General features: G+C 31.6%; 1 protein-coding gene and 1 long non-coding RNA gene across 2 annotated transcripts in view; one reads left to right on the top strand and one right to left on the bottom strand.

Annotated features, from left to right (window-relative positions):
• LOC105319011 (diacylglycerol kinase zeta) overlaps nt 1-12988 on the bottom strand; it is a 70694-nt gene extending 57706 nt beyond the window's left edge. Inside the window, exon 1 of the mRNA XM_011416378.4 lies at nt 12848-12988. Within this exon, the coding sequence (XP_011414680.3) occupies nt 12848-12945 (98 nt within the window). The 5' untranslated portion in view covers nt 12946-12988. The remainder of the gene's footprint in view (nt 1-12847) is intronic.
• Nucleotides 5066-14774, top strand: LOC117691837 (uncharacterized). Its single transcript, XR_004603463.2, has 3 exons — nt 5066-5490; nt 12812-13011; nt 13204-14774. It is a non-coding gene; the product is annotated as an uncharacterized lncRNA (long non-coding RNA).
• Nucleotides 14775-27570: the final 12796 nt, after the last annotated feature.

Here is a 27570-nt window from a genome sequence, read left to right on the forward strand (position 1 = left end):
TAGGAATGGAACTAACTTTACTGTAAGTATAAATTCCTAATAAATGTGTCAGCTGTAACTATGTTTTACTATAGGTTTTTTAAAATTCTGATCATTCTCTGAATCTCATTGCAAATACATCCACATGTAATATAAAGCACTCTCATTGCCAATTTAAAACTTAATTAAGTAACCAACATACAACACAGTCCCCTAAATTCCCCTTGAAATTATACAGTCAATCTTTGTTATCTCGAACTAGATGGGACTGTTTAAAAACTTTGAGATATCAGAATATTCGAGATATCAACGGTAAAATGCTTAAAAAAATAAGTGGTTGGGACTTACAATTATAACTTCGACATATCCACTGTATTCGAGTTATCGGTGTTCGAAAAATCGAAGTTCAACTGTATATTAAATTGAAATTTTATTTTTAAAATATTTTAGAGGACCAAGAGCTGAATTTTCTTTTATCATTCACTGAGAATCGAATTTGTGTATAACTTATTCACACATAAATAGTGATGCAGATTGAAAATGTGCATGTGTCATATTACATGTACAATGATAATAGAACTGGAATAGGATGTTACCCATAATCAATTGGGCCATTATTATGTATCAGCTAGGACAAGAGGATTTGATAGAGTTGAATGTTTACTCTCATTATTGTCATTTCACTGAAAGCAAGCAACTCATTTTCTCATCATAGAAGCGTTGTTGTATAAAATGCTTCTATTTATCACAAACACTGATTTAAACAAACACCAGATTCTGTTTTAACTATATTTTGTATGAACCATAGGTTGTTGGTTTTTTGTTTTTTGTTTTGCTATTGATATTAAAAATTGCTACAAAAGTTTAGCACTGCACGATCACAGTACTATATTTTCACAATTTGATTAATTAAAACGGCAAAATTGTAGAATTAATTACTCCCTTCAAATAAGGACACTATAGATGTACAACAGCTAGTAGTCAGCTCTGCAGATATAACCAGTAAATAAGCGTACAGTGGGTTAAATTGTATAATTTCATATTTTTCAGTAGTTTTTGTCAGCAAAAGAAGCTGCCATTTCAAGTAATACTGAAGCTTATAAGATTTTTGCTATGTTTGATACATTTGATTTTCTCTTAAGTTCTAGCTTTAATAACTTCTTTCAAGGGTAAAGAAATTTCTTGACACCTCGTCTCCTTGTTGTGTCTATAACCATAAAGAATGATAGACGACAAAACTCAAAGAAGACGATAAAATATATTTGTCATGGGCTAGACCCATGTTAATCTATTAAATATAGTTAGAAGGGATTGATTTCCATTATAAGATCAGATCCTTAACTTTTATTGCGTGAGAATCTATGACATCTTGGAAAAACATCATTTCTTCTCAAGACTTCATCAGTCTCCTATATGTACTACTGTAGAAGCACATATTTTCGTTGGGTCAAAATTTCGTTGTTTTTGAACCAAATAAAATTTGTTGGCATTTAATTTTGTCACATCATAATATCTTTGTATTCATTATTACTTTGGTTAAAAATTCTACATGGATTTAATTTCCTTGATTTCTACTGCCAACGAAAATAACGAAATTAAACCCTCAACGAATATTTCTGCTTCTACAGTATATACAATGTACTGTTGATTTCAAATATTTGCATACACTACATATCACAATTATTCCTGTTTTCTTGCTGGGAGTGTAAACCAAATATTACATCAAATAAATGTCATATTTTCCATTTAATTTATAAAAAAGAAAGATGAAGAATTTAAATAAAACTTTCAGTAAAAAACATGTTTTTAAATCTTGAAATGAAGTTGTAATTGAGAACAAAATCTTCATGACTTCAAAATTGGATTGAAAAATAAAACCTTTGCCTTATATGGTAAGCTTTAATTTTCTGACCAGAATCATGAATCTGCATGAAAAGATTGTTCCCAATATATCCATCCTCAATATCCTAAATGCATCATAGTTCATATTTTTCTGGATAAAACCAAACCTTAAAATAAGCCAGAAATGGACACTGCATGCTGTTACACAAAACTCTTCTTTTTCTTTAACTTACCTGAAAAAAAAGAAAATACATATATTTCTTGCATTACAAGTAAAGAGAGATAACTCTGACTTGATATACTTTGTTTTGCTCTATGTTCCATAACTCTGAAAAGCTAATTGACAGATACTTTCGTACAGCATTGTCACTCTCTAACAAACTTAACATTTTAATCAATATGCTTTTAAAGTCAGGTTGCCGTATTTTTCATTAAGTAACACTTTGTGGACTTGCATGCAGGTAAAATTACTCTGTAATTCTGAGATCTGATCTCTAAAGTTGCAGTTTACTTATCAAGTTTAATTACCCAAACTAATTTTTTTAGAACTCTTTTAAGGAATATATGCATGACAGTTTATATAAGTACCTGTAAAATTGTAAACCAGATTTACATGCTTATCATGGCAAATTCAATAAATAACATTTTAATCTCTCATTTAAAAAAATTATGAGTATTAAATAAAAATCAAATTGAATATAAAATCTGTTTAATACAATTACAGTAAACTGAATTATGTTTAACTTAGGATTTTGTAAAACATATCATTACCGCATCTGTTTATGCTTTGAAAAAGGGCTTGGTGTAAAAAGCTGACTGGACCCCTCCACTTTGGAGAGTTTGGAGGCAGGGATTTCAGTTTACACCAAGCCTATTAAGGTACTTCACTACACCGAGACTTATACTTTTTAAGACACTACGTCACAAGATGGCGATTTAAATGTTTTGTTAAACTGTTTGTATCAATTGATTCAGATGTATATCGTAATAGCTCAGTGGTTAAAGTATCAGGCTTGTGAACTGCAGGTCATGAGTTCGAATCCGCCAGGGGCTTTTGTTCATGTTTACTGAATGAAATTTTTGAAAATGTCATTTTTTTTCTAAAATTGCACATTTTTTCGCCTATTTGACATATCTACTTTTTATCCATCATGCTATCTATCATAATCAAGTAATTTTCTGCTGATTTGAGAAACTATTTCAAGGTGTAGTGATCGACTCACTGTCCTGGCACCTTAAATGTACTGGTAGAATGGTGAACACAACCTAACAGATATGACATGTGTATCTTACTGAAAAATGATCACATGCATGCATGTTTTTATTGACAGTTATAATCTGAATTAGTTATTAATCTGTTATATTGTCAAGTACATATATGTTTATAAAATGATCCTGCTAGTTATTAATAAACAATCAAAATTATATAAGAAAAAAAAAAAATTCCAATACCCCTAAGACAAATTGATCATTTGCATATTTGATGCACAATGTTGGTCAAGCATATGTTAATTTCTGAAACCTGTGAACAACTGTATGAAAGTGGACAGTGTACTGAAATTTTTTCAGCCTTAGTCACTGGGAAATTCTTGGTTGTTGTTATGTCATTTCATTCATTTTACATATATGATGATTTGTAAAGTTATAAGTTCATGAGCAGGACCTCTGATAAAAAAATAAAACAGGGAATCACTCATGATCCAATTCTAAATTACCACCTTGTAATTGTTAAAAATGACAATGTACACTCTACACAGTGTAAGTTAGACTGTTTAAAATTTCATGTTTTTGTAGGAAATAAATGCAATGCATGTTGAAAGAGCTCATTCTATTAATATATACAAATCATACAACATATTGAAATCATGCATTTAGATTATTATAAATAACACAGGACTAGTAGGAAATAGATATATATTTCAAAGTGTATTCCTTCACAAAAAGTGTGGACCGGGAAACAAATGTGAACACTAATTTTTTAATTAAAGCACTTTGACCACGCAACTCTGACTCTGATTCGGTATTTACAACTGTTTTATTCTAAACACCCTTCATCATAATTAATTAATCTGTCCCCACTTTTGAGTCTTTTTTTTAAATAAACTATTATAATAATTGATGCGAAATCCAATGTAATTATATAAACTTAGATCTTTGATCCGCTCCACTTGATCCAACAATGTAGTTGGAGCAGATCAAAGATCTATATAACTCTAACTGGATTGTATGAAATCAAGTTAATACGGACCTTCAAAGCTCCAATCTTAGACTCTGAACCACCCCCCCACCCCCAATTTAAATATGTAAGGAAAAGGAAAACAAGTATTCCTTTTAAAGGAATGATCGGCATGAAATACCATTGGTCAACTCTGTTAATATAATATACGCTACATGCAGTAATATATATATAACACTGTTTTAATGATTTCCGAAATGGCAAGGCATGAATGGACTTTACACTTAGTAGGCGAATCATACTTCCAACTTATATTTTTACACATATGTGAAAAAAGAAACGTGATTTGAATCATTATGTATGTAACCCTATTATATAAATGTTTTATTTTCAGGTAAAATGATAAGAGTAACGTTTATAGTAATCTACATCTATTTACAGATTCAAATAAGGTTGTCATTGCATAGTATTTAAAATAGTGCAAGTTGCAATGCGTGCGCAAATAGTTAAATTTGCCGGATGCCTCATATGGACTCAACTGTGATCGGCCGAAGCCGATCACAAAAAGTAGCTGCCACCACTTTTCTTTCTGTATTCTATTCCCCACTAAAATGTTTTGCCATAATTCAAGTTCTATACCTGAATTTTCTCATTATATAGACACTTGAAAAATTTGTTCCCTTTGGAGCAAACTAGAGCTAATACAGTTTTACTTATATATGTGCTAATTATTATTAATTATCTACATTGTGCGTTGCATGAGTCACTTGAAAAAAACTACAAAATTTTCAGTTAATTTATTGACATCTGACTTTGTTACTTTCACTTTTAGAACAACCCATCGCTATCAATAACAAGTCTCAGATATATTAAACAGCATACAAAAACTGTCACTCTAACCAAATATTAAGAGAATCCCCAAACAGAGCTATATTAGCAACCACCCCATTTTAAGGCCAATTTCAATTAATACCTCTCATTTTCTTTACTTTCTTCCGTTTCTTCACTTTCTTCGCACTCCTGACTTGAAAATCGCTGATAGGCACAACATTGTGTCAGAAATCGCAAGGACAACATAATCCTCATGTCGCAATAGACATTGTCACTTGAACAAAATATAACTGTATGTTCAAATTTTTGTGTGCGTAGTATATCAATAACATACTATTTCACACTACAGAAATCACTTCCTATTCACCAGTAACTTTTTTTTAAATGGACTCTAAAATGCATATTTAAACAATATTGTTAACTACGGAAACTTTATAACCAGGAAGTTTTTCTTCTTCTTTAAACCTGATTTGCACGACAAAAATCCTTAAATCACCGTCCGATTTTGTTGAAACTGTTATCTGCAGTATATTATGTAACATAAGAATTTTATTTCACAGTCGATTCGGAAGATCTTGCTGATCGAAACACTCCATGCCAAGCTCAATTCAAATCTTTATAGCAACCTGGATTCCAAGTGCAAATCCACATGCATACGAAAGGTAAACTTCTTCAAGCTAAGGACATTTTGATAAGGCTAGCTGAATTATGGTTTATTTTTACATTTTTTTCTCTCTCAATTTAAGACATATATATGTTTCCCTATATTTCCACACCCACACGCTTATAATGAAATTTCATTTCTCCTCATCAAAATGGACTGCACACATTATATCGTTAATCCACTTATGAATAAATTAGTTGTCCAACAGAAGGTCATGTTGTTCACTCAGATTCCTTTATCATGCAGCTAAACTGATTAATGTTACATGCCCCTTTCAATTTGGGGCAGTATATGTAATCTGAATAGTTGAATATCAATTTGCCTTCAAAATTTACATGCACCATCCACAGACAGTAAACTTGTCATGTCTTCTTTTTTTTTTCCTTCAATGGGATCAGGTATATCACACAACTTTGTCACACCATGTACAGATTCATTCATTAACACTCCTTAATCAAGGCCATTCATCACCTTCCTATAATCCATTTGTCCCCACAACAACATTTAAAACATCCTTAGGAAAACTTGGGCTATTAATAGCAGATAATTTCGAATCACCTGAACAAGTTCACTGAGATAAAGAAACTATTTAAACACACCTTGTACAATCTCAATATCTATAATTAGAAAAGCATTTAATATGATGAACTCGATTTAATCCATGACCTAATCTGAATATCTTCATCCTGATTCTGCTGGTAGATAATAATGGGGGGTTAAGATTGAATAAACTCCCTCTTCCTGTGTAGCACAGAATCATTTCCTGTCCAAAACTATGCCTTCAAATGAAATGAAACGTGTCATACCTAGCCGATACACACGAAGCTGTCTCAGTCACTCATTTCTTGACATGAGAGAGCAATTCCCTGGCCAGATGTTTTTATATTTTGAAAAAAAAGAACTAAATTTATTTCCATTCAACTGTCAGTTCGTTTAATGAGCAGGTGAAATGTCGTGTGAAACTATCTGTCCAATTAACAAACATTTCTGACACAAGGGTCACAATAAAATTCAGGATGTGCGAATGTCACTCCAGTGTAAATTTTTGAGACTTAATTTCCATTAGTTACCGTTGTATTTATTTTTTGCTGAATTTTTTATTTCTTTTCTTTTTTTTTTTTATAATTTAACCATTTTCAACAACTTACTGTAATAATCTATACATGTAGTTGTAAAATATATGCATTCAAAGATATGGCTAAATATCCTTATACATGTACATTGTATTATTTACTTCGCTTTAATATCTATAATAATCAATGATCTTTTATGTTTTTGAACACTGATTTTGCAAATCATTTAAAAATAATTGATATATTTCTTAATTTGAACAACCAAAAAGCAATACAAAAAAAGAAAAAAATTTAAACTCGAGAAAAAAAATGTATGTATTATATATTTCCTATGAAAATAAGAAAAAAGCCAGTCTGAGAGTTAGTCCCCTTTGCCCATTTTTCCTCATATCAACTTTTACAAAGAAAATGATTGAGGTAGGAAAAATGAAAAAAGACATGTGAACTGTAATCTGTACAAATTAACATTATATAAGTAATGAATTTACACAGGTAATTGAGAATTCATGATGTTAATTCAACATAAATATAAAATGTACATGATTGTAAATTTTGATCCTCAAGTGGACCATGCAGTCAGATATTAATATTGGGTCATTTTTAAATAAGTTTGTAATTTTGGTACATACATTTCGGATCAAATTTTATTTCTTTTAAATTTCAAAGGATTAGTATGTAAAAAAGAACAAAAAAATATGGTTGAAAAGATAATCAATGGGATGCTACATACATATATCAAAATGTTTGTAATATAAGAATCTGATTTTCATCAGTTGTACAGATAGGAGAGGACTTTGTCGTTGTTAAGGAGTCTCGGGGAGAATGTTTCAAACAAATAATTTCCTTTTACTTTTTTACAGTGAAAGGTCAACTTCCCGGTAAACTATGTGCAAAATTTAAAGTAAATTGACCGGATAGTTTAGACGCCCTCAAATTTTGGTCATATGTCTGAATCATCACCAACATTTTATATAGGATTATATATTAGGAAAATGGGGGTTAATATTTTCAATTTCATGAGTAAAATATTACAAATATGCGATTTTCTTTTAATTTTCAGCGATGAAAGGATATAACATATTACTTTTAGTTAACTTTTAGCCAAATTAAAACGAAATTGGCAGGATAGTTTTTATGCTATCTGCCCTCATAGTTTGGTCCTATAAACGTGTTGTGCCAGCCATTTTACACAAATAGAATTGTATAGAATAAAAGGATGTTGATGGATTTAATTTAATTTATTTTGAATTGTAATCAAAAAAATAACCTACCGGTAATTTCCACTCACACAGAACATGAAAAGATCGCACATAATTATGTTTTTTATCTTGCAAATTATATTTTTAATTTTAATTATTGGCGCTGCAATAAAAAATGCACAACGTTTATTTTTGTCAATTGTTCTGTCAAAGTCTCAACTGACGTGGATAACGTCGATTTTGAAGAGGCGGCAAAATGATCAAAATACTTCTGAACATTATTCTTACAATTCATTTTGCTGAAAATATTTTTATGATAAGTATTTTTTTCTAATAAAAACGTTATACGTTAACCTATTTGAACATTTCGTTTACTTTGCATTTGCGTTTTAAGACAATAATGTGCAATACCCCACGCAGAGGGCGCAAAACTTTAAACCCACGACCAACCTTAAGGATGACCATGGGTGAAAGATAGTTCAATTGAGTCAATACAATCAAGGGTTCAAAATAAGAGGTTTTTTATCCTCAGTATATTCCGAGATTGATGAATTTATTCGCTAGCAAAGTCAGAGAGAAGAATATTCCAACGAAGGTATATTAAGTGCATGTAGATTACGATAGATTCATTGTTTGCCGACACATAAGACTTCATTTGGATCTCAAGCATTGCAGACAGCAATCCAATTTTGATCATATATATTCGTGAACAAAGAATTCTCCCATACTATACTGGAAAATCTTAGCCTTTCTGCTCTTTGAGGAGAGAAAGATTTGATAGCGGATGAAAAAATATATCATATATACCCCAAAAATGTAAAATCAATGAAAATTTCTTCATCAGTTTTCATTTACTACTTCGCAAACAAAATATCAAAGCCCTTTCTGTGTAATGACTATGAAATGATTGAGACAAAACCAATATGAAACACACTGAAAACCCCCAGCTCTGAATGATCCCTGCGAGTAAGCGGGAGTGCAGAGCTTGTAAAGTCAATAAATCAATATTTTTATTTCAAATTCTTCTCTCATTCACTTCACATAGATTCCTATCTTCTTTACAAAATATCAAGTTGTCTCTCTGTCTCTCTCTTTCCCTGAATGTTATCTCACTTCCTTTCTTTATCAATCTGGACTTTCATTTTTCATGAAAAAATTAAAGCTTTTTTCAATGAATAAAATTATTTAGAAAATTTTAATTACACAAATAATTTTAAAGATGCAAAATTTCTGAAACGGTCCACTTTAAAGAGTATCATTTAATCTCTGCTTTTGTTTTCTATAACAGCTAATGCATCTGATATCTGGAGCCAGTGCATGTTCAACACAGTTATACCAGTACTACGTTGCATGTATAATTTATTCCTTTTTATATACAAGTAACATTGCATATGTAACAATTGTATATAATTATATACTGTATACACTCTGGGAAATATTTGCCCCCTTTTTCACCCTTGTTGTCATCAGGCGAATTTAAGACTGGGCAAATTCCTGTCTCAAATTATCTCTTAATTAATAACACAACCTTGGTTGAGCATACTCAAGACAAGGCAAAACCGTTTGCAAATGAAGAATGTGTGAAATATATGGGACAAAAATAATTCTGTATACAGTATTGCACTGCGCCTTAATTACCAGTTACAGTATTCTGAGATGATTGAAAAATTTCATAGGATATTGTTTGATATGAATTTCAAAAAAATTTATGCCAGTATTTAAAGGGGCATGGTCACGATTTTGGTCCAAAATTATTTTTATGATTTTAATGTTTACAATGCTTATGAAAGGCATTTTTAATGGGCAACCGAAATTTGAGTGTCATTCATTGAGTTTTAAAGGGGCATGGTCACGATTTTGGTCAAATTCTATTTTTATGTTTTTATTACTTATTTATTATTTATAATGCTTTAGAAATGCATTTCTAATGATCAAATAAAATTTGAGAGTCATTCGTAGACTTATAAGCAAGATACAGGGCTCATAATTCTTTGTCATGTAAACAAGGCTCCTGCCCTGATTCCGTTTTACAGAAATTAATTAAAGACCAGTTTTTCAGAAAGTTGATAATTAAAACCAATGGATATCCTGATTCAATCCTTAATGTTTATGTACATGTAGTTTATATATACTTACATTCTCTTTATCATTTTTATGTGAATAAATATTGTTTTATCTGCATGTAAACTACTAGCTCTGCTTGCTTATTTATCTATAGCAAACCTTGAATATTTTTATTAAACAAATAGGTTGAAAGCCAATAAGTTTACACTTAAAAGGAATTTTGACTTTATTAAATTTATATGTGAACGTGTGAAATTATAAAAGTTAAAAAATAATAATTTTGAAATAATGTATAGAAAGTAACTCTTTTAGAGACTGAATACAAATTCACCTTATAAACATATAACAATTATAGATTTAACAATTTTCTTTGGTCAGTAATGAAATTTCTATTATAAATGCATAGATTACATTGTGTATGTAGATATGGCCATATAGTTTGTCGTTGTTTACATCCATGATGATTTGATCAATGTTTTAAACTTAAAAAAAAAAAAACACAATTAAATGATTCAGTGAAGAAACAATTGAATTCATTATAAGGTCAGGAAAGTTACGAAAGATATTTACTTCCACGTCACCTCTTTTTACCCTGAAAAACTAACACTCATAAGTGACAACAAATTTTACATGGGGATATATTATGAGAAAAAACCAGCATCATTATAGAAAATATATCATGAACTTTTAACCATGCATTCAGAAGTTCTCACTCAGACTGACACCTTGCAAATTTCTTCTCAACATTATCATGTTGGAAAAAATCAGGTCTGGTTTGCAATGCATAATATCCATGATAAAATTTTTAAATAAAGATTTTTTTAAACTCCAAATGCTGCATATAAGCTGTACTTCAGATACACAATGAGACTGGTCACCCTAACAAGTCAATTTTCACCAGGACCCTATATAATTTAAATTTCATTGACAAGAAGATACATGTAATTTATGAAAACTTTTTGCACACACTAGAGAGAATGGATCTGTGTCAAAATGGTCTTCAGATGCCTGGATTTATTAATTTGCCAAACACTTTGCTTGAAGAGCAATTAAAAACATCGTTATGCAGACAGTACTCAAGGCCGCAATTAAGAACACTGATCAGCAGTGAAATATATCAAGCCCTCCATCAGCAATTTGGAATAAATAATATTGATTTTAGAAAGCAAATAAAACAAAACAAAAAACATTGGTGATGTTAACACTCAAAATTGTCATCAATCACAACTTATCTTGTCCTCTCACCTGCTTAGCAACACACACGCCCCATCGTCTTCGTGAAACTCTGCAACAGCCATTGACAGTAAAAATTCTCCTTCTGCAGCATCCATTCACACAAGTTTTCAAATATATTCTATAGACCGGCACAATTAGTAGCCATTTGTCAAGATGCAATATGAAGTGGCCATGCAAGTCCTTTAAGATAAACTTCTCTCTCTCTCTCGCTGCTTTTTCAATTTTTTTTTTTTTTTCAATCACTGTAAAGAATCTGAGACCACGCAGAAGAGCGTTTTCAACTAATTATCTTCCAACCTAATGGCTCTGAAGTACATCAGTCAGCGTAGGACTTGGGGAGGAAAAAAAAAAATAACACACCACCTAATAGAGTACTTAACTAATCTATGTTACGTCGAGGAAAAGAGCATAATGTGTCACGTTGCTTACTTAAAATAGAATCAATCATTGTTATCAAAGGGGATCTTTCATCCCCTGTTACAATGTTTAAACTTACTCCACTGTAGACTGAGATCAAGGAAGTCTATGCATTCTACCTTTTCCAGTTTAAAGGACACTTGGGGTTTTTCTATCTTCCCTCTTGTTTTACAACAAACATCACAAATGTAGCAATTTTCATCACTGCTCCTTTCGACATTTTTCAACAGTCACTTCCCCTAACCTTCGTAACTTAAAAGACAAAACAATACTCAAGAACATTTGTTTTCAAATAAAGAACTTAATAGAAAGATAGCAATCGATATTTGATAGGCATGAAACCATTGCATACACACTTAATGGGATGACGACAGAACAGTTGCAAATTTGCAATTCTTCAAAGTGCCACTTACACACAAAGGTAAACAAAATCTACCATTTAATTCACCAGATCTTTTCTTTGGAATTTACCATTTCAGAAATGCATGTGCAGTAGTGCAGTATGCGTATCTAACATTTATCTCAACTTTTAAATTCTTATCTTCTTCTTTCACAAAAACGAAAACGGTAACAAGACTTTGCCAACCAAAGACAGGTGAACACATAAAATTTACAACAGGATAAGATAATGTCTCTGATTTCCTCTGCTTTTTCTCTTCCTTAAGACAATAAAAATTTTAAATCAAACAAACAAACTTAATTGGAATCAGCAATCATGTGTAAACCTGTCATGGTATTCTGCACTGACAGAATTGTTTTATCCTTGAATGAAAACTGTACAAAAGGGTGTTCAGTTTTAATACCTTTATGATATGTTCATATAGCCTTGAATTCATATCAGAATGAATAATACAGCAAAAGTACCAATGCTCTCTCTCTCTCTCTCTCTCTCTCTCTCTCTCCTAAAACCAAGGTTCACTAAATCTGATCTCTCTCTCTCTCTCTCTCTCTCTCTCTCTCTCTCTCTCTCTCTCTCTCTCTCTCTCTCTCTCTCTCTCTAACCAAGAGTTGTTTTGTACAATGCACTGGCAATCTTTCCACTCATTAACTTGAAACAAATAGCTTTTCTGACCAGAGTATGCTTAGCAGCTCCAAAATTTCACTGAAAAATACATATTATTTAATACTGTAGATTCCAATATTTTTCACAAGTACTAATTTTCATGACCCAATCATTTTGTGAATCGTATGAACATAAAACTGTAAGCACAGAACTTTTGTAATGACTCTCTACAGTATACAACAATAAAAATAAAATGAAATTTTATCATCCCCAAGGCGATCAAGCTTCTTGCAATTTTACGCAAAAATTCCTTGTTTGTTTATATAGGAATCTACAGTAATCAGGCTTTTTTCAAGAACCAACCTGTAAGAAGTCTGCTTCCTAATGGAGAAGTGGGACAGGTCTGGCATTGCGTGCTCTTCGTCCTCCGAATCTGATGGAATGCTTGCGCACTCCGCCATTTTTCCTCACCATTTGGCTCTACATGGATGTTTCAGTTTTCAGCACCCTGCAGTAATATGAAACAGGTATATGATTATTTCTAATTAAACATTTTTTCATCTACATCCACTCGCATATCTTTCTGTTTTGAATGTCTACCTTTTTAAAATGAAAAAAAATGTCAATTAAAAATCGTTATGAATTGATTAATATCTTTCAAAGCAAAACATTATATACCACAGCAGATACTACAAGTGATAATTATCTGTTGATTATAGGTAATTGAAATGCACTGATGCAACAATGCCAATTCTTCTAAAATAGACAGAGCTGCTTTTTTTTCTATGAAGTAACAAAAGAACTACTTTCATTGCTGCACTGATCTCCTCAGACGAAACATTCAACGAATTCTCTCTCTATAACAGAAAGCGATTGTGGATTGTAAAGATTCCTTATATAAGTTTTTTAGAACTTCAAGAAAAAATAACAGGAAATTTCAAATTGCGGATGTTTTCCCAAAAAAACAATACCTATTTCATTAATCTCTTAAAAAAATACAAAGAGGCAGTAAAGTGTGGCAAATTTTCCTTGAATATTGAAACACAACGCTTTCTCCTCTTCTTAATGCACGACTATACAATGTAACCTGCATCAACATGTAACTGTCAGCAATGCATTCAGATAACACAAGCACCAAATTCTTCTCTTTTGAATGCAAGTACATCAAAGCTATTACCAATCCTTGCTGTATTGTGAGGAATTACATCATTCTCTGACAAAACAAACCTATAACAGTCAAACTTCGTTATCTCGAACAAGATGGGACTGTTTAAAAAGTTCAAGAAATCCAAGTATTCAAGATATCAAGGGTAAAATAGTTACAAATAAGTGGTTAGGACTTACAAATCACTTCGACATATCCGTTGTATTTGAGATATCAGTGTTGAGATATCGAAGTTCAACTGTATTTATAATCTAAGAAAGAGTATAAAATAGTGATGGTTGTAGTGAATATTCACACCGAAATTAATAATCATTGTTCAACAGTGTGGGTCCAACTCTACAAATCAATACTATTCAAATACAGCATTGATTTGGTCGAAAAATTACTCGACAATTTTAACATTAACAACATCCAATCAAGGCAACCAGTTGCTTAGGACTCCAGTTCATAAATGCCATGAAGTCAAGCTAGTGCTAAATCAAACCTTTCCGCATAATGCTCAAACCATCATTCATCATCCAAATTTTTTTTCCAGTCAGTGATAATCTAAATATATTACAGATTAACTAGACTTCACTGGATTTGTAACTGTCCCATTATACTGTTTTATATTGTATATGTACTATCATTTAAAGGTCATTCTTTTAAGACTAATCAGTGTAATTACACTTGATTTTGAATATAGGATTAAAATTTGAATTGCTTAACAAATAAAATGTAGCAAATAATTTCACTTTTTATTTCAGGTAAATTGTAAAGTGTGTCTTTTTTAAAATACCATTAATTAGTTAGTATCTACTTAAACAACTTGCATATATATATAAGTAATTAGTCTGGATTACAACTCAAAAGTACTTTTATTTGTGAATTTGATTAATTTATTAGTTGGTACCAAATATAAATGTTTTATATTACCGTAATTCATTTACTGTTGATTGGCAAATAATCACAGTTCAAATTTCACTATGTTCGTGATTTATCGTTTTTCAGTTAAATTAACCAATTGTAAATATTAACATCAGTTTTTTAAAACGTGTTAAATGTTTATCATACTTCGAATAACTGGGTTTTTTTGGAGTGTGAAATTAGAACCATGGCGATTGGTACTTCTTGAGAAATTGTAAAATTTTAACACAGTGGAATTAAAAAAAACTTACAATATTCTCTCAAAACTATGCGTATTAATAGTAATTAAAGAATTAAATACTAAAAAATTTATTTACAAACAATCTGGTTTGGATAAAGACAAATGCTAGTATAATGGCTATGAAAAGATCAAAACAAAGTATTTACATGTACTTTTTCTTCTCTGTTGTGAAAATAAAATACTAGTATCTGACAAGAGATCCCTAAAAACTTTAATCTGAATTTTTTAACTTCAAAATTAAATCTGACTTACCATATATATAGTCAAGAAAAACAAAAGAAATTATTAATATATTATAATTTACAATTGATTGTGAACTTTCGTTATCAATAGTCAAGTACACAATTATATGCAACACTTAGACGAAATTATTCTTTATTTTTATTTTTTTTTTAATTTGTTTTTTTTTAAACTAATATATAGCTAACTAAATGAAAACTAAAATTCACAGACCAATTGTACACACATTGTAATATCTATATTATTTTTATCATCACGCACAAAACCAAGGATTTTGCTCAACTCTTCAGTACCTAAATAAGTTGTTAAAATGCGGCACTGATGATCTTGAAAAAAAAATTATAAAATCCAAGTTTATGACTTTTTTCCAATAGATAGAATCTAGTGCCGTTTGGAATTTTCACACAACTAGCAGACAGACAATTTGCTCTCTTATCAGACGAACAATGCACATAAATATCACTCAAAGCCAGGATCCGTCTATCTCTTGTAGACATGTAACTCCGATCCAACCGATCCAACCCATCATCCATACAGAGATTATTTACACTAGTTTCTGCAGACAAAAAAATCCTTCATCTTACAATCCACAAACTTAATCCTTTGAAATTAAATGTTCAGTTTCATCCTTTCTCTTTGTATCAATAACAAATTTCAGCATAGGTGTTCGAACTTTAATACAGCTCGTATGATTTCGACTTTTCTAGAAAGAATTCAACATTTTCTTTTTTGAATTATTTACCAATTATAAATAAGCAATTTTCCCAATAAATAATAATGAACACATTAAATACCTTCAACCCACGCCGTAGACCTGCTACCCTGAATGAAGATAAATATTAATACACTGTACCATAAATAGCGACAGAACTTTTAAGATTATTATACTGATAAATACCACATGAATTATACCGATATTTTGATACCATATGACAAACCATTCCTAGTCAAAAAAAAATCTTTAGCTTACCCAAATCAATAGTGAGGCTTGTATATGCCATGAAATTAACATCTTCAAACATGCTGCAGTGTTACATTAGTTCCGTGTTTGCGTTTGATTGAGGTTATTTGCAGGAGAACAACAGATGATCTGCTGCTATGTACAGATAAAAGGCCATGACTTAAGGAGGCTAGATGGTCAATAAATAATCCATCTGATCGGATTTATCTAGTAATATTTCTTAGACTAATAAGATCTAATATATGTCCAATTTTTAACTGTATTATTTGCTATAAACTATCATATTAATAGTATCAACAAATCAAAGAAAAATTTAAAATCATTTTATCTTTAGGATTTGAATAATTTCCTATATTAATTCTATACAGAGCTCTTCTTTAAAGGAGATTTAAATATACTCAAAAGTGGCCATGACCATGCAACCCTCTCAATCAATCCGTAGACAATATGCAAGTGAAGCATAATTATAAGCATTAAAATGAAAGGTGGTTTACAGATTAATTGATGCCATATCTTTTAAAATAAATATGTGATATTTGAAAGAATTGCTTAAGTTGTCTTCTTCAGAATATTTCACTACAACAGACATGGCTAAAATGTCAGAGCGATCGTGTTAGACTCAATTTAAGCCTGCCTTTGCTGTTATAATATGCCATTGAACAGCGAGATAACCACATAGCAACAATGAAACGTTTAATCATCACTAGAATATTAACGCTCAACTTTATAATCCCTCGCGATTTTTGGAAAATGAAATATAAGGCCTTGGCAATTAAAAAAACCCTCATTTTTCAAGGTTTTGTTGAAAGGTCAGGGATCTGAGCAAATTGTTTTATATAACATGGATTCTTTAGTCTTTCAGCTACAGAACTTGCCTAGGTACGATCATAAAACTCCATATAAAAAAAAACTGTTCTGGTCCCTCTAAGCAACACTTGTTCAAAGTAGACCAAAAACGTTCACACAATATCACATTACTTCACCAACAACACAATTAGGGTGGTAAATGGCGATAAAATGACAATTCATTTCTGACCGCAAATCTTTCCTATGCAACCATTAAGTAGTTTGAGCGCTCAGGGTGCAATGTGGAAAAAAAAATATATTCTTTTTAAAAGTCTTGGCATTTAATTATTCATGGATCTGTTCCCAAAAGTCAATATTTTGTGCAATTTGATCATCAGCACAATACAAAATTCAAAGACCAGGTATGACAACAGACGCCCACACACAAAACGACACTCAACATCTCAGCCAGCTCTGCGTGCTGGAAAAGTTTACTTTTATCATTTGGCTTCATCAATTTTTCAGTTCAATTTGCTCAAATTAGATAATCCCCTTAATCTATTTATCATATATTGACAAGCTGCTGACTGATTAGAGATAAAAACTACCATGTAGTCTCAGTTTAATTATAATGTGTAAATAGACTGCACTACAAAAAATAATCATATGAAAAATGAACATGCAAGCATTGAGAATAAATTTCCATATGAATGACATATATGCAGTTAAAACATTTTTTTTTGTTGGAATAGTGGTATCCAAATATAATGCAACATTGGTCCTATCAAGTCCCTAGTGGTTTGATGGGCAATTTGCGTAAATGGATGGCAATTCTATTTTTAGTGTCCTTTTTCATGCTTCGGTCACGATTTTCGCCTTCTCTATACACCCAGTGCAATCAGATTCAAACAGACTCGACTGACGTAGCCTGCTGCAGAAGCCTCTTAGTGAAAATTGTGTGTATAATTAATCACTATCGGAGAGATTGGCATTAATTGTGTTGACAAGAAAAGCCTGTCAATGCATCCAAGACTCGGAGATTGCACCATGCCTGCACATGAATGATGGCAAGAAGAAATGTTCTATCTTCTATAAATTTAAACATTCAACTTAAACTCTATCAGATCTTTTACTCAAGAAAGTAATCACATCCTCTTTTTGACACTAAACCCCCCCCCCCCCCCCCACCCAAATGGTAATGATCACAGGGAGTGAGCTAAACTTGGGTTATCAAATGATATAGACTCTAAAATATAGAGACCAATAAAATGATTTACTTTGCAAAAATAGTGGCCAAACTGCCATCAAATAAATCATATCAACATCAAACCAGAACATTTAACCAGTGCTTCATTGAATCTTTATCATGACCACTAGATTCAAAGAGTAACTGGTAGAGACAACCCACAATTATGATGATGTTGACTATGAAATCTCGATCTGCATTATTTCTTTTTTCTGCACATATCTAAAGTAAAATCAACATAAAGAAAAAATTTAACAAGTTTGTTCCTAATGTTATAAACATTAAACTGATGGAATATAGGTAACAGACTTTTCCAATATGAAGTATCAATTTTATTACCCATTATATTGATATCAAAACTAAGCTTTGCAGAAAAATTAAATTTACATGCACAGACAATTTTGTGTACCTTTTAAGCCCCATCCCACCCCCACCCCCTCCCCACACACACACACACACACACACACACACACACACACACACACACAAATCTATAATGTTAAGTCTTTTTCCTAACGGATTTCAGCTGATTTCAAGTTCAATCATATAGGGGTATATATTATTGAAAACCCTAACGTTACAGAAAAGGAAGGAAACTACAGTAACTGAAAACAAGATGTGATACATGTGTATTCTATCCATCCATTTCTAAATCTTAAACTACTTTTAAGTGTTCATAAGTATCTTTATATACATAAAAGGGAAACAAACGTCATGAAAGTTTTATCAAATACAAGTGCAGAAAATTCGAGGAAAAATATGATGCAACTGAAAACGGTAAAATCCCCATTATGTTATTGATTATAGCATTGAATCATGATTTTTTGAAGTATACACTCTCATAACTGCAGCGGTGTGTGCATACAAATTGAGTAAATTGACTTAATTGTCCCATTAAGATAAAAATTTGCATAAATTGAAACTTTTAACCATGAATTTAGAAGTCTTTCACCCACACACTAAATAAATCTTAAAGTTTTCCATACAATCTCTATGAGCATGAAATATTACTAGCTAGCATACCTAATCTTGGAAAGCCTCTCTCTCTCTCTAGCTCTCTCTCTCCCTCTGGCTCTCTCTCTCTCTCTCTCTCTCTCTCTCTCTCTCTCTCTCTCTCTCTCTCTTGAACATTACCTCTCCTCACACTATAATAGCTGTCAACCCTTACATATATTTAAGTTAAGTACATGTATTTCTAACAAATAGCTGACTCTCTCTCTCTCTCTCTCTCTCTCTCTCTCTCTCTCTCTCTCTCTCTCTCTCTCTCTCTCTCTCTCTCGTTTGAACCTTACCTCTCCTCACACTATAATAACTGTCAACTTGTACACATATTTAAGTCAAGTGCATGTATTTTTAACAAATTTTAACTCTTATCTATGTTAATACCAAACTGAATATTTACAAATCTTTATATGAAATTTAATTTGAAAGTACATTTTTAAAACTTTTCATTGTGTGATACTGCAAATCAATTGACTGCCAGATTTATCCTAATAATCATATAACATCAAGATTCATATCAATGTAACATAATATAAGGCTTTTCTTTTTTCTTTCTTCTTTTTAAAAGAGTGACAAAATATTAAGAAAAAAAATAACTGGAATAATTTTTAGATTTCCAAAATTACACTCATTGCCATAACATTAATGGTTTCATGCAAAAATCAAAGAACAAAGTTGTAAACTGATATTTTAGAAGAAATGTCTGACCTTTATTCCATGATAAAGACAGCATCTTCCTGCACAAAGAAACCCTCATAGAGCATCCCTGTAATTAACTTTAAAATTCTTCAGAACAACTGTTTTTCTTAAAGAAACATGATCCTTGTATTGCGTAATTCTTCCCAGTGTCTCGGTGGGTAGCAGAATTTTTCATTATACCTCTATCCTAAAACCTACCTTTTCAATAATTATCTAACCACATCATTCTAGTTTTATACCACTGTGGTTGCTGCAAATATCTCCGAGAGCAAGGTATTGTTGGGCAACCATTGAGGACTCTTGCTTTTATAATAATCCTACATCACGCAAACTCTAATATTTTTTAACCATAAAGTAAATCACACTAAAGGTGAAAGGAAAAGTAACAACATTAGCACCCAATCACCAGAATGTATGTTTGCTTGCAATGTACACCACTGATTATTGAAAGATGATTTGAGGAATACTTAATAAGCTAAGATGCCAGTTTGGTATCCAAAACAGTATGTTTCAGATTGTATGGCTATATGGCAAAAATATGTTTCAGATTGTAGTGACAATTAAAAATAATGTGAATCAATTTACAATTTAAAAAGAAAATTTACAAAGAAAAAATTTACAATAATTGCAGACTGTTCTTAAAGCATTGGAAAAAAAATCCACTTAATACTGACCATCAAAAATGTTAAGAAATTCGGAGAAACGACAGCTAATTTCAGCATTTCCCAAGATGCTAAGAATGTTCCTTGCTACATTAGTTCTTGATTGTAGCAGAGAGAGTTTTCCTTTTTCTTTCCATTTCTCCTAATAGGGAGACCCATTACTTAAATTGTCACTGCCCACCAGTCAAAACCAATTTGATATTAAGTCAACCATTCATGTTCCAATTCAGCTAGATGAACAGCTTCAACTTCCTACATATAGCCAGAAGTAACACATCAATCCATTTTTTGCTTTTCTTTATAATTGATATACATGCAAGAGTATCTGAGACCATGACTGTCATGACAGAATCAGTCCTGCAGGCAACAAAATAATTTTTATATGGTTATTATTTTCAGTGATTTTCTAGCTCTCTTTTACCTATCTTCAGATATTTGATATAATAAGAACATCTTTTATATTCAATATCAAAGTTCACTTATAATCAATAATTTTGGCCGTATAATTTTGACCACAAAATATCTCTCTCTCTCTCTCTCTCTCTCTCTCTCTCTCTCTCTCTCATATTCTGACTCGTCTCATGTCTCATATCTCGCTCTCAATTTTCATATTTTGCACTGTAACAATAAAGAAAATGTATTTTCATCAGATGCTATTTTTATGATTCACAAGAAATTATCCAATTCCTATAGTTCTTGCTGAGGACTGAATGTACTACTAATATATTAATCAAAGTACTGAAGTACTGAGGGGAGTTGATTTTATCGATTATCATTTATTTTAAAATCAACTTATCTTGCATGGCAATTAGTTTCTAGTCTGTATTTGAATTATGCACTTTTTTATTATATGAATTTTTAGACTTTTCCGACAAGAATTTCGAGAAACCTCATATGAATCATGTTGTGTAATATTTAAAGATAGATTTCAAACTATGTATTAGTAATCAAAACAATTCTAAAAATCGTATGGATCCAAGCACTATTGATATCGAACTCTAGTCTCATTCAACCAGACACTCGGCTGTCTCCATTAATCTCCGACAAGCAAGAGAGCCTCTCGATCTGCTTGTCAAAGATTTACGGAGACAGCCGAACGTCTGGTTGAACAAGACTATATTACACTCTGGCGTAGGAACACATGAAACTACAAAAATATCTAAATTATTCTTATTATATAAAATCTGACTATTTTCAAAGTGTTTATAGATAAGTTTCCTTGAAAAACAATGCTTCAGCATACGTTACAAAGAATTTTTCTATTTTTTTCAAGAACTAAGTCTTGTCAGCGGCAATGATTTGTCCTTAGATCCAAACACTGTTTCACTTTCGGTTTGCCAGAGTAACTGCATAGGAGAGTTGATTAAAATCAACTCCCAAAAAAATGATAGAAACATTAAGACAGTTCGATGGTCATTTTCATCTTAATTTTACAGTACTGTATAACCGGTAATTTTTGCGATGATCTAATTTTCAGGAGGGGGGGGGGGGGGGGGTTTGCGATCTCTTTCAAATCGCAATATATTGAATTCACAGAAACTATATCCATTTCTGTATTATTTACTATTAGAAACATTTAAAATCGCTAAAAAATGACTGACGCATTAATTAAAAATGCTACATATTTTGCCTATTTTTGCAAATTTTGTGACACACGAAAAAAACCGGATATACGGTATCTCCTTGAGATGTATCAGGACTCTTACTAAAGATGTAAGAAAAGATTCAAATCTTAAACTCAAAATATTTGGATTTTTTTCTTTTATGCTGAATAATGTAAATATAAATAAATATCAAATTCAAAATTTTAAGGCAGATCTAATATGTTATTAATGTTTCCTTTAAATAGTGTAAAATTATTGACTTTTGAAACCTTGAATTCAACACCTAAATTCTCCATTTATCATATCAATTGTCAAGATGCAACCACCTTTGCATCAAAACCAACCTTCCGATTCTTGAAGAAATTGATGCTTAAAAGATGCATGATATTGGCTTCTTACTGCAATGTCCATAACTGTTTAACAGTTTGAAATACAATATAAACACACAATTAAACTTCAATATCTCTAACACTAATATCTCAAATACAATGGATAAGTGGAAGTGATTTGTAAGTCGCAACCACTTATTAGTCCCCTACCGGTTTTCACTTTCCTCTGTGTCCGTCAGTCCGTCCGTCCGTCCGTCCATCTGTCTGTCCCACTTCAGTTTTCCACACTTTTTTTCTTTATGCGTTTGAGTAATAATATAAAATTTGCTGAACAGCTTTAAAATGTCAAACTACAGATCAAGTTAACACTTTTGTAGCGTCTAGTTGACATATTTTTGAGAAAATTAATTTTTTATATTCCAATTTTTTAATGTTCGGGTTCGATATTCTGCACAACAGTGCGTTGTTTTCACAATTTACACAAACCAGTAGGGGACGTGTATTGCTTATGCAATACTCTCAGAATGCTTGTGTTTTAAGTATTTCAATATCTCGAATACTCGGATATCTCGAACTATTTAAACAGTCCTATCTAGTTCGAGATATCGAAGTCTGATTAAGTTACTTCCCCTGTTATACTAAACTGGATAATTGTCTTCTTGATAATTCAAATGAGAATGAAATTACATTTTCTTTACTTCGATTCCTGAAATAATTCTCACCAAACAAAGCACAATAAGTGATAGTTGATTATCATTGCTTTTAGGAGATTGATGCATTAAGCAGACATCATGGATTTAATTGCTCAACTACTATACATTTCATACCATCCGAACACGTATACCCATACCTATAATTTTATATTCACTCAGTATCCAATTGCATTAATCAATTTGTAGATGCACCTTTGAGGATTCTTATAACCATGCACTTAATTTCAATTTCTAAGCAAAGCAATCAATGCCACTTGACCAAAAAAGAAACTCAAGAAATGATAAACCACTACAGTCTACCTTGTCTCTATCTAAACCCTCGATCCTTATTAAATATGCTGTTAATATTCCATTTATTTTCCATGGTGAAATAATTGCAACTCCAAAAACCATTTATAAATGCTGCATTTTGCCTTTGACAACTTCATCATCAGAAATTTGCAAGGGAATAACATCAATTCAGTATACAGCCAATTTTCTGGCATTAATTTTGCAATGAAGCTTTGTTCAGAAATACTGAAAAATTACATATTGAAATTATGTAGATGAAATTCAATGAGGTCCTCTATCCACTACACACTAAATATGCAAACAGTATTCAGTTGTAATATAAAAAAAGTTATAGAGTTTTTTGCCTTACATGAAAACACATTTAAGATGATTCCAAATCACATTTCACTTGATAAATACTGGTGTTGTTTACTTCATTCCAAGCTAAAAAAAAAATTAAAATACATAGGATAAAATTCTTGTACATGTTAGTAGCTGTCTTCTTTCATAAAATTTTTATCACTATTTTTTGGTGATGATTTTTAATTTTTAGATGTTGGTTTATTGTACTATACCTTATTTAGGATCAAAATACAATTTTGATGAAGACTTTTCTATTTTATCACTTTTTCAATCAGATACAGTTTATTTTCCTTCTTCCTAAAAACAACCAAAATAAATTTCCACTTAGTGTATACAATTATCACTCAAACATAACTATGCGGGAACTGCCACTCTGTTTCTAAGTCAGTTAGAAAGGATATAAGGTTATATAGCTGACAGAGAGGGGATCAAGTTGGCAAAAAAAAATTTAAAAATAGTCCGACAATAGTCTGACTGGTCAATCAGAAGGAGAGTGGTGGTTATATAAAATGTTTCAGATTACTATGTTGGTCAATTAAACAGACTCCACTGTATACATACGAATCTAATTCACGATAATTCACAGCTCTCTCTGTGAATGGACAACACATTAAATCTCTCAATACTGCATGCATTTACCTATACAATCAAACCTCTCCTCCATCGACCAGATGCTAACGGTATCCCATTAGGTTCCATTGCAGCCCATATCATCAGTACTTTATCTGTTTCTATTGAAGACGATAAAGAATGTCCAGGCTTCCGTTTTACTACCCTGATCAGAAGAATTTGTTATTGCTCCAGCTTTTACCAACGAATGGATGCGATTGATTACTGAAACCTATCAATGGCATGTTATACGCATGCTGCTGCCATCTTATAAAGAAACAACTGACTCAATCTCAGCAACAGGAATCACTGTGACACAAAATGAGATCATTGTATTTAGGAATAATACTCGATAGGTTTTCCAAGATTAGTTCAAATACATGTCTAGAATACATTCATATTTACATGCAGACTTGTAACTTAACATTTTAACTTAAGCCTTGATCAACTTCAGAGATATTTAAAAGTTACAAACACAAAAAAGAATAGTTAAGATAAATCCTTCTCCGCACCATGAAGGTGCAAAAGACTGATGTTTATCCCACGGTTTCTGTGGTGCTAAGCGGATGAAAGTCATTGACGATTCCTGGATGGGACACCAGTCTATTGCAGGTTAATTAACTCCCAGAGTAAGCCGGTACCCCATTTCATCTGGGTGAAGAACCAGGAAAAAGATAGTTAAAGTGCCTTGTCTAAGTGAAGAACACACAACATAAAGTGACCATTGCAGGTTTGAACAAGCGACCTTTTGGTTACTGGCCTAACGCCTATGACACTGGGTCATATCTTTCACACTTGTCTGATTACAATATGTAACAAATTAGACAAGCATTGAATGATGTCATTTTTTTCTAGATCTAATGTAGAATAAAAATTGAATAAATGAAAGTTTTAACACATTATAAAATCTTAAAACATTGGACCATCACATTTATAAATTCTTGGAATTTTTTACATCTATTTACCATGTACCGTACTCCTTATTTTACGCAAGTACTTAATCGTGTGATTCCACTGTTTTGTATCAAATTACGAGAATATAAAATAGAGTTCACCAATATTTTGTCGTAATTACATAGTTCAAAACTATCTGGGGAAAAAAAATGAGATTTTGAAACCTGCGAGAGTTTCTGCTCAAGTTTTTATGCGGATATTATTTCCTTGCGTTTAGTAAGAATTTTTATCAACAGTATTTGCATGGAGCATAGCAAGTTTATTCGTTGTCACCCTCAACATTTTCCTGTTTTTCCTGGGAATGCAACGTACTCCTAAAATAGAACTTTACTGTCTTAAGAGGGACATTTTAGAATCTAGAGACACACAAATCTTTGTATTAAATTACAGTAATCATTATTTATCTTATCTTTTTTTTACCTCTATGAATAAATAAGTATAATTAAAGGTGTTAAACAGTTGTCTTCCTCAAAACTTTACAAGAAGATAATGAGCAGGAAACATTTTTTTGCAAACTGTGTTGTTGAAAGCACACACCTACATGCATGTTAGTCCCAGTCTGTACAAATTTACAATGTATTTAATGCAACAAGGAACATGTATTATAACAAATCTTATAAGACACAGAAATGATCAAAGTTTTACCGTATTAAAACATAAAAAAAAAAATTTTGAAAAGAAGATTTTTTTTGTTAAAAAAATGAGCATTTTCCCACCCATCCACCCAAAGAAACAGCTTCCCCACCCACCCACCCAGAGAAACATTTTGTGAAAGGATATGTTTTCAATGTGTTGGCAGTACACACCTGTGTCATTCATTTGTCTCCTGTTAGACAGTGTTAGTTATCAACTTAACTTACAGTTTAATTTGTTTCTACTTAAATAGCATTGAATATCATGGGAAATAATTCACTTAAAACTTTGAAATAGAATAATTCAAGGCTAATTGACATTATCATAATGCCTATTTTAAGAAGTAAACAGTAAAACTCTGTTATAGCGAAGTTCTAGGGACTTTTGGATTTACTTCGTTATATCCGTTATTCGTTGTATCTGTATAACGAATTCATAATAATGACTATAGCGAATTCACTATATACATGTTTTCTTTCAGCAAACAATAAGGCTTAGAATGAAAATACATTCTTTTGATACCTTAAATAATCAGATTGTGAATTAAAGAATTTATGTGAAAATTAAATTATTTAAACTATCATGTTAAATGGTAATGCATACTTTTTAAACTGTAAAAAAATTTGTTATAAAAATGTTAACTTTCGTTATTTTTCACCTTTACGGAACTCAAAATCAGTTCGCTATATCTGTGTAAATTCGTTAAATCCGAATTGCATGCATGGTTATAACTGTAAAATTTTGCAAAGATTTTTTAAGAATTTTACTGGGGACTCAAAAAACAACTTCGCTATATCCGAGATTTCACTATATCTGTGTTCGTACTAAACAAGTTAGTAAGTTATGATTCTAAGTACAGGTTTTCTCTCATTTATGTTGCTCACCAGCTTTTGTACACTATCATGCTATAACACCTGCACACGAACACATCTTCATATACATGTACACAATAGGCTTTTCTACATTCCTCCTGCAACAATTAAGTGGAGTGCAAAACAGTTAAACATATTGGCAATAATAATGACTACAGCCATCAGTGATAAACCTTGAATGCAATAAATAATCTATATATTACACAACAAAAATAAGAGGTAATGTGTGTACGTCCCTATAATGCAGGTAAAAGTACTGGTATTCAGAGTTAATGGGTGGGATGGAAAATTGAGTCCAGATCAAACCATGGTAAATGCAAATGCACTTTTTATATAAAGTTATTACTGTATACAGGGAAGAATCCCCCCCCCCCTCATGGTTAATGTCTGCCTATTAGAGAACGTATGCCAGAAGGTGTATACTTTTCAATAGAGTACAAGTATGGTAAGGTCAAAAATACAAACACAGAAAGTGTCAATAGAATACATGCATGCAAAGTGTCAAAAGAATAATAATATGGTAACTTGGTAAGTGCCAAGAGAATACCAGTATGGTTAACTAACTGAACTTGGTAAGTGCCAAGAGAATACAAGGACTGATATGGTAAGTGTATACATATACTATCTAGCTGCAATAATTCAGAATTATGAAAATTTGCTCGGTCTAGCGAGAAATTGCGTGCTGCTCATTTGATCTGCTTTACGAGCCCATGTCATTCCTGCCATGATTGACTTCTTTATTAAGGATTCTGGGATAGCTCCGACTGGATTGCAGATAGAATCTTGATGTATTAAATAATAGAAGCTTCCACTTTTCCTGTCACCAATTTT

The sequence above is a fragment of the Magallana gigas genome, chromosome 9, assembly GCF_963853765.1.
Source record: "Magallana gigas chromosome 9, xbMagGiga1.1, whole genome shotgun sequence".
NCBI lineage: Eukaryota > Metazoa > Mollusca > Bivalvia > Ostreida > Ostreidae > Magallana > Magallana gigas.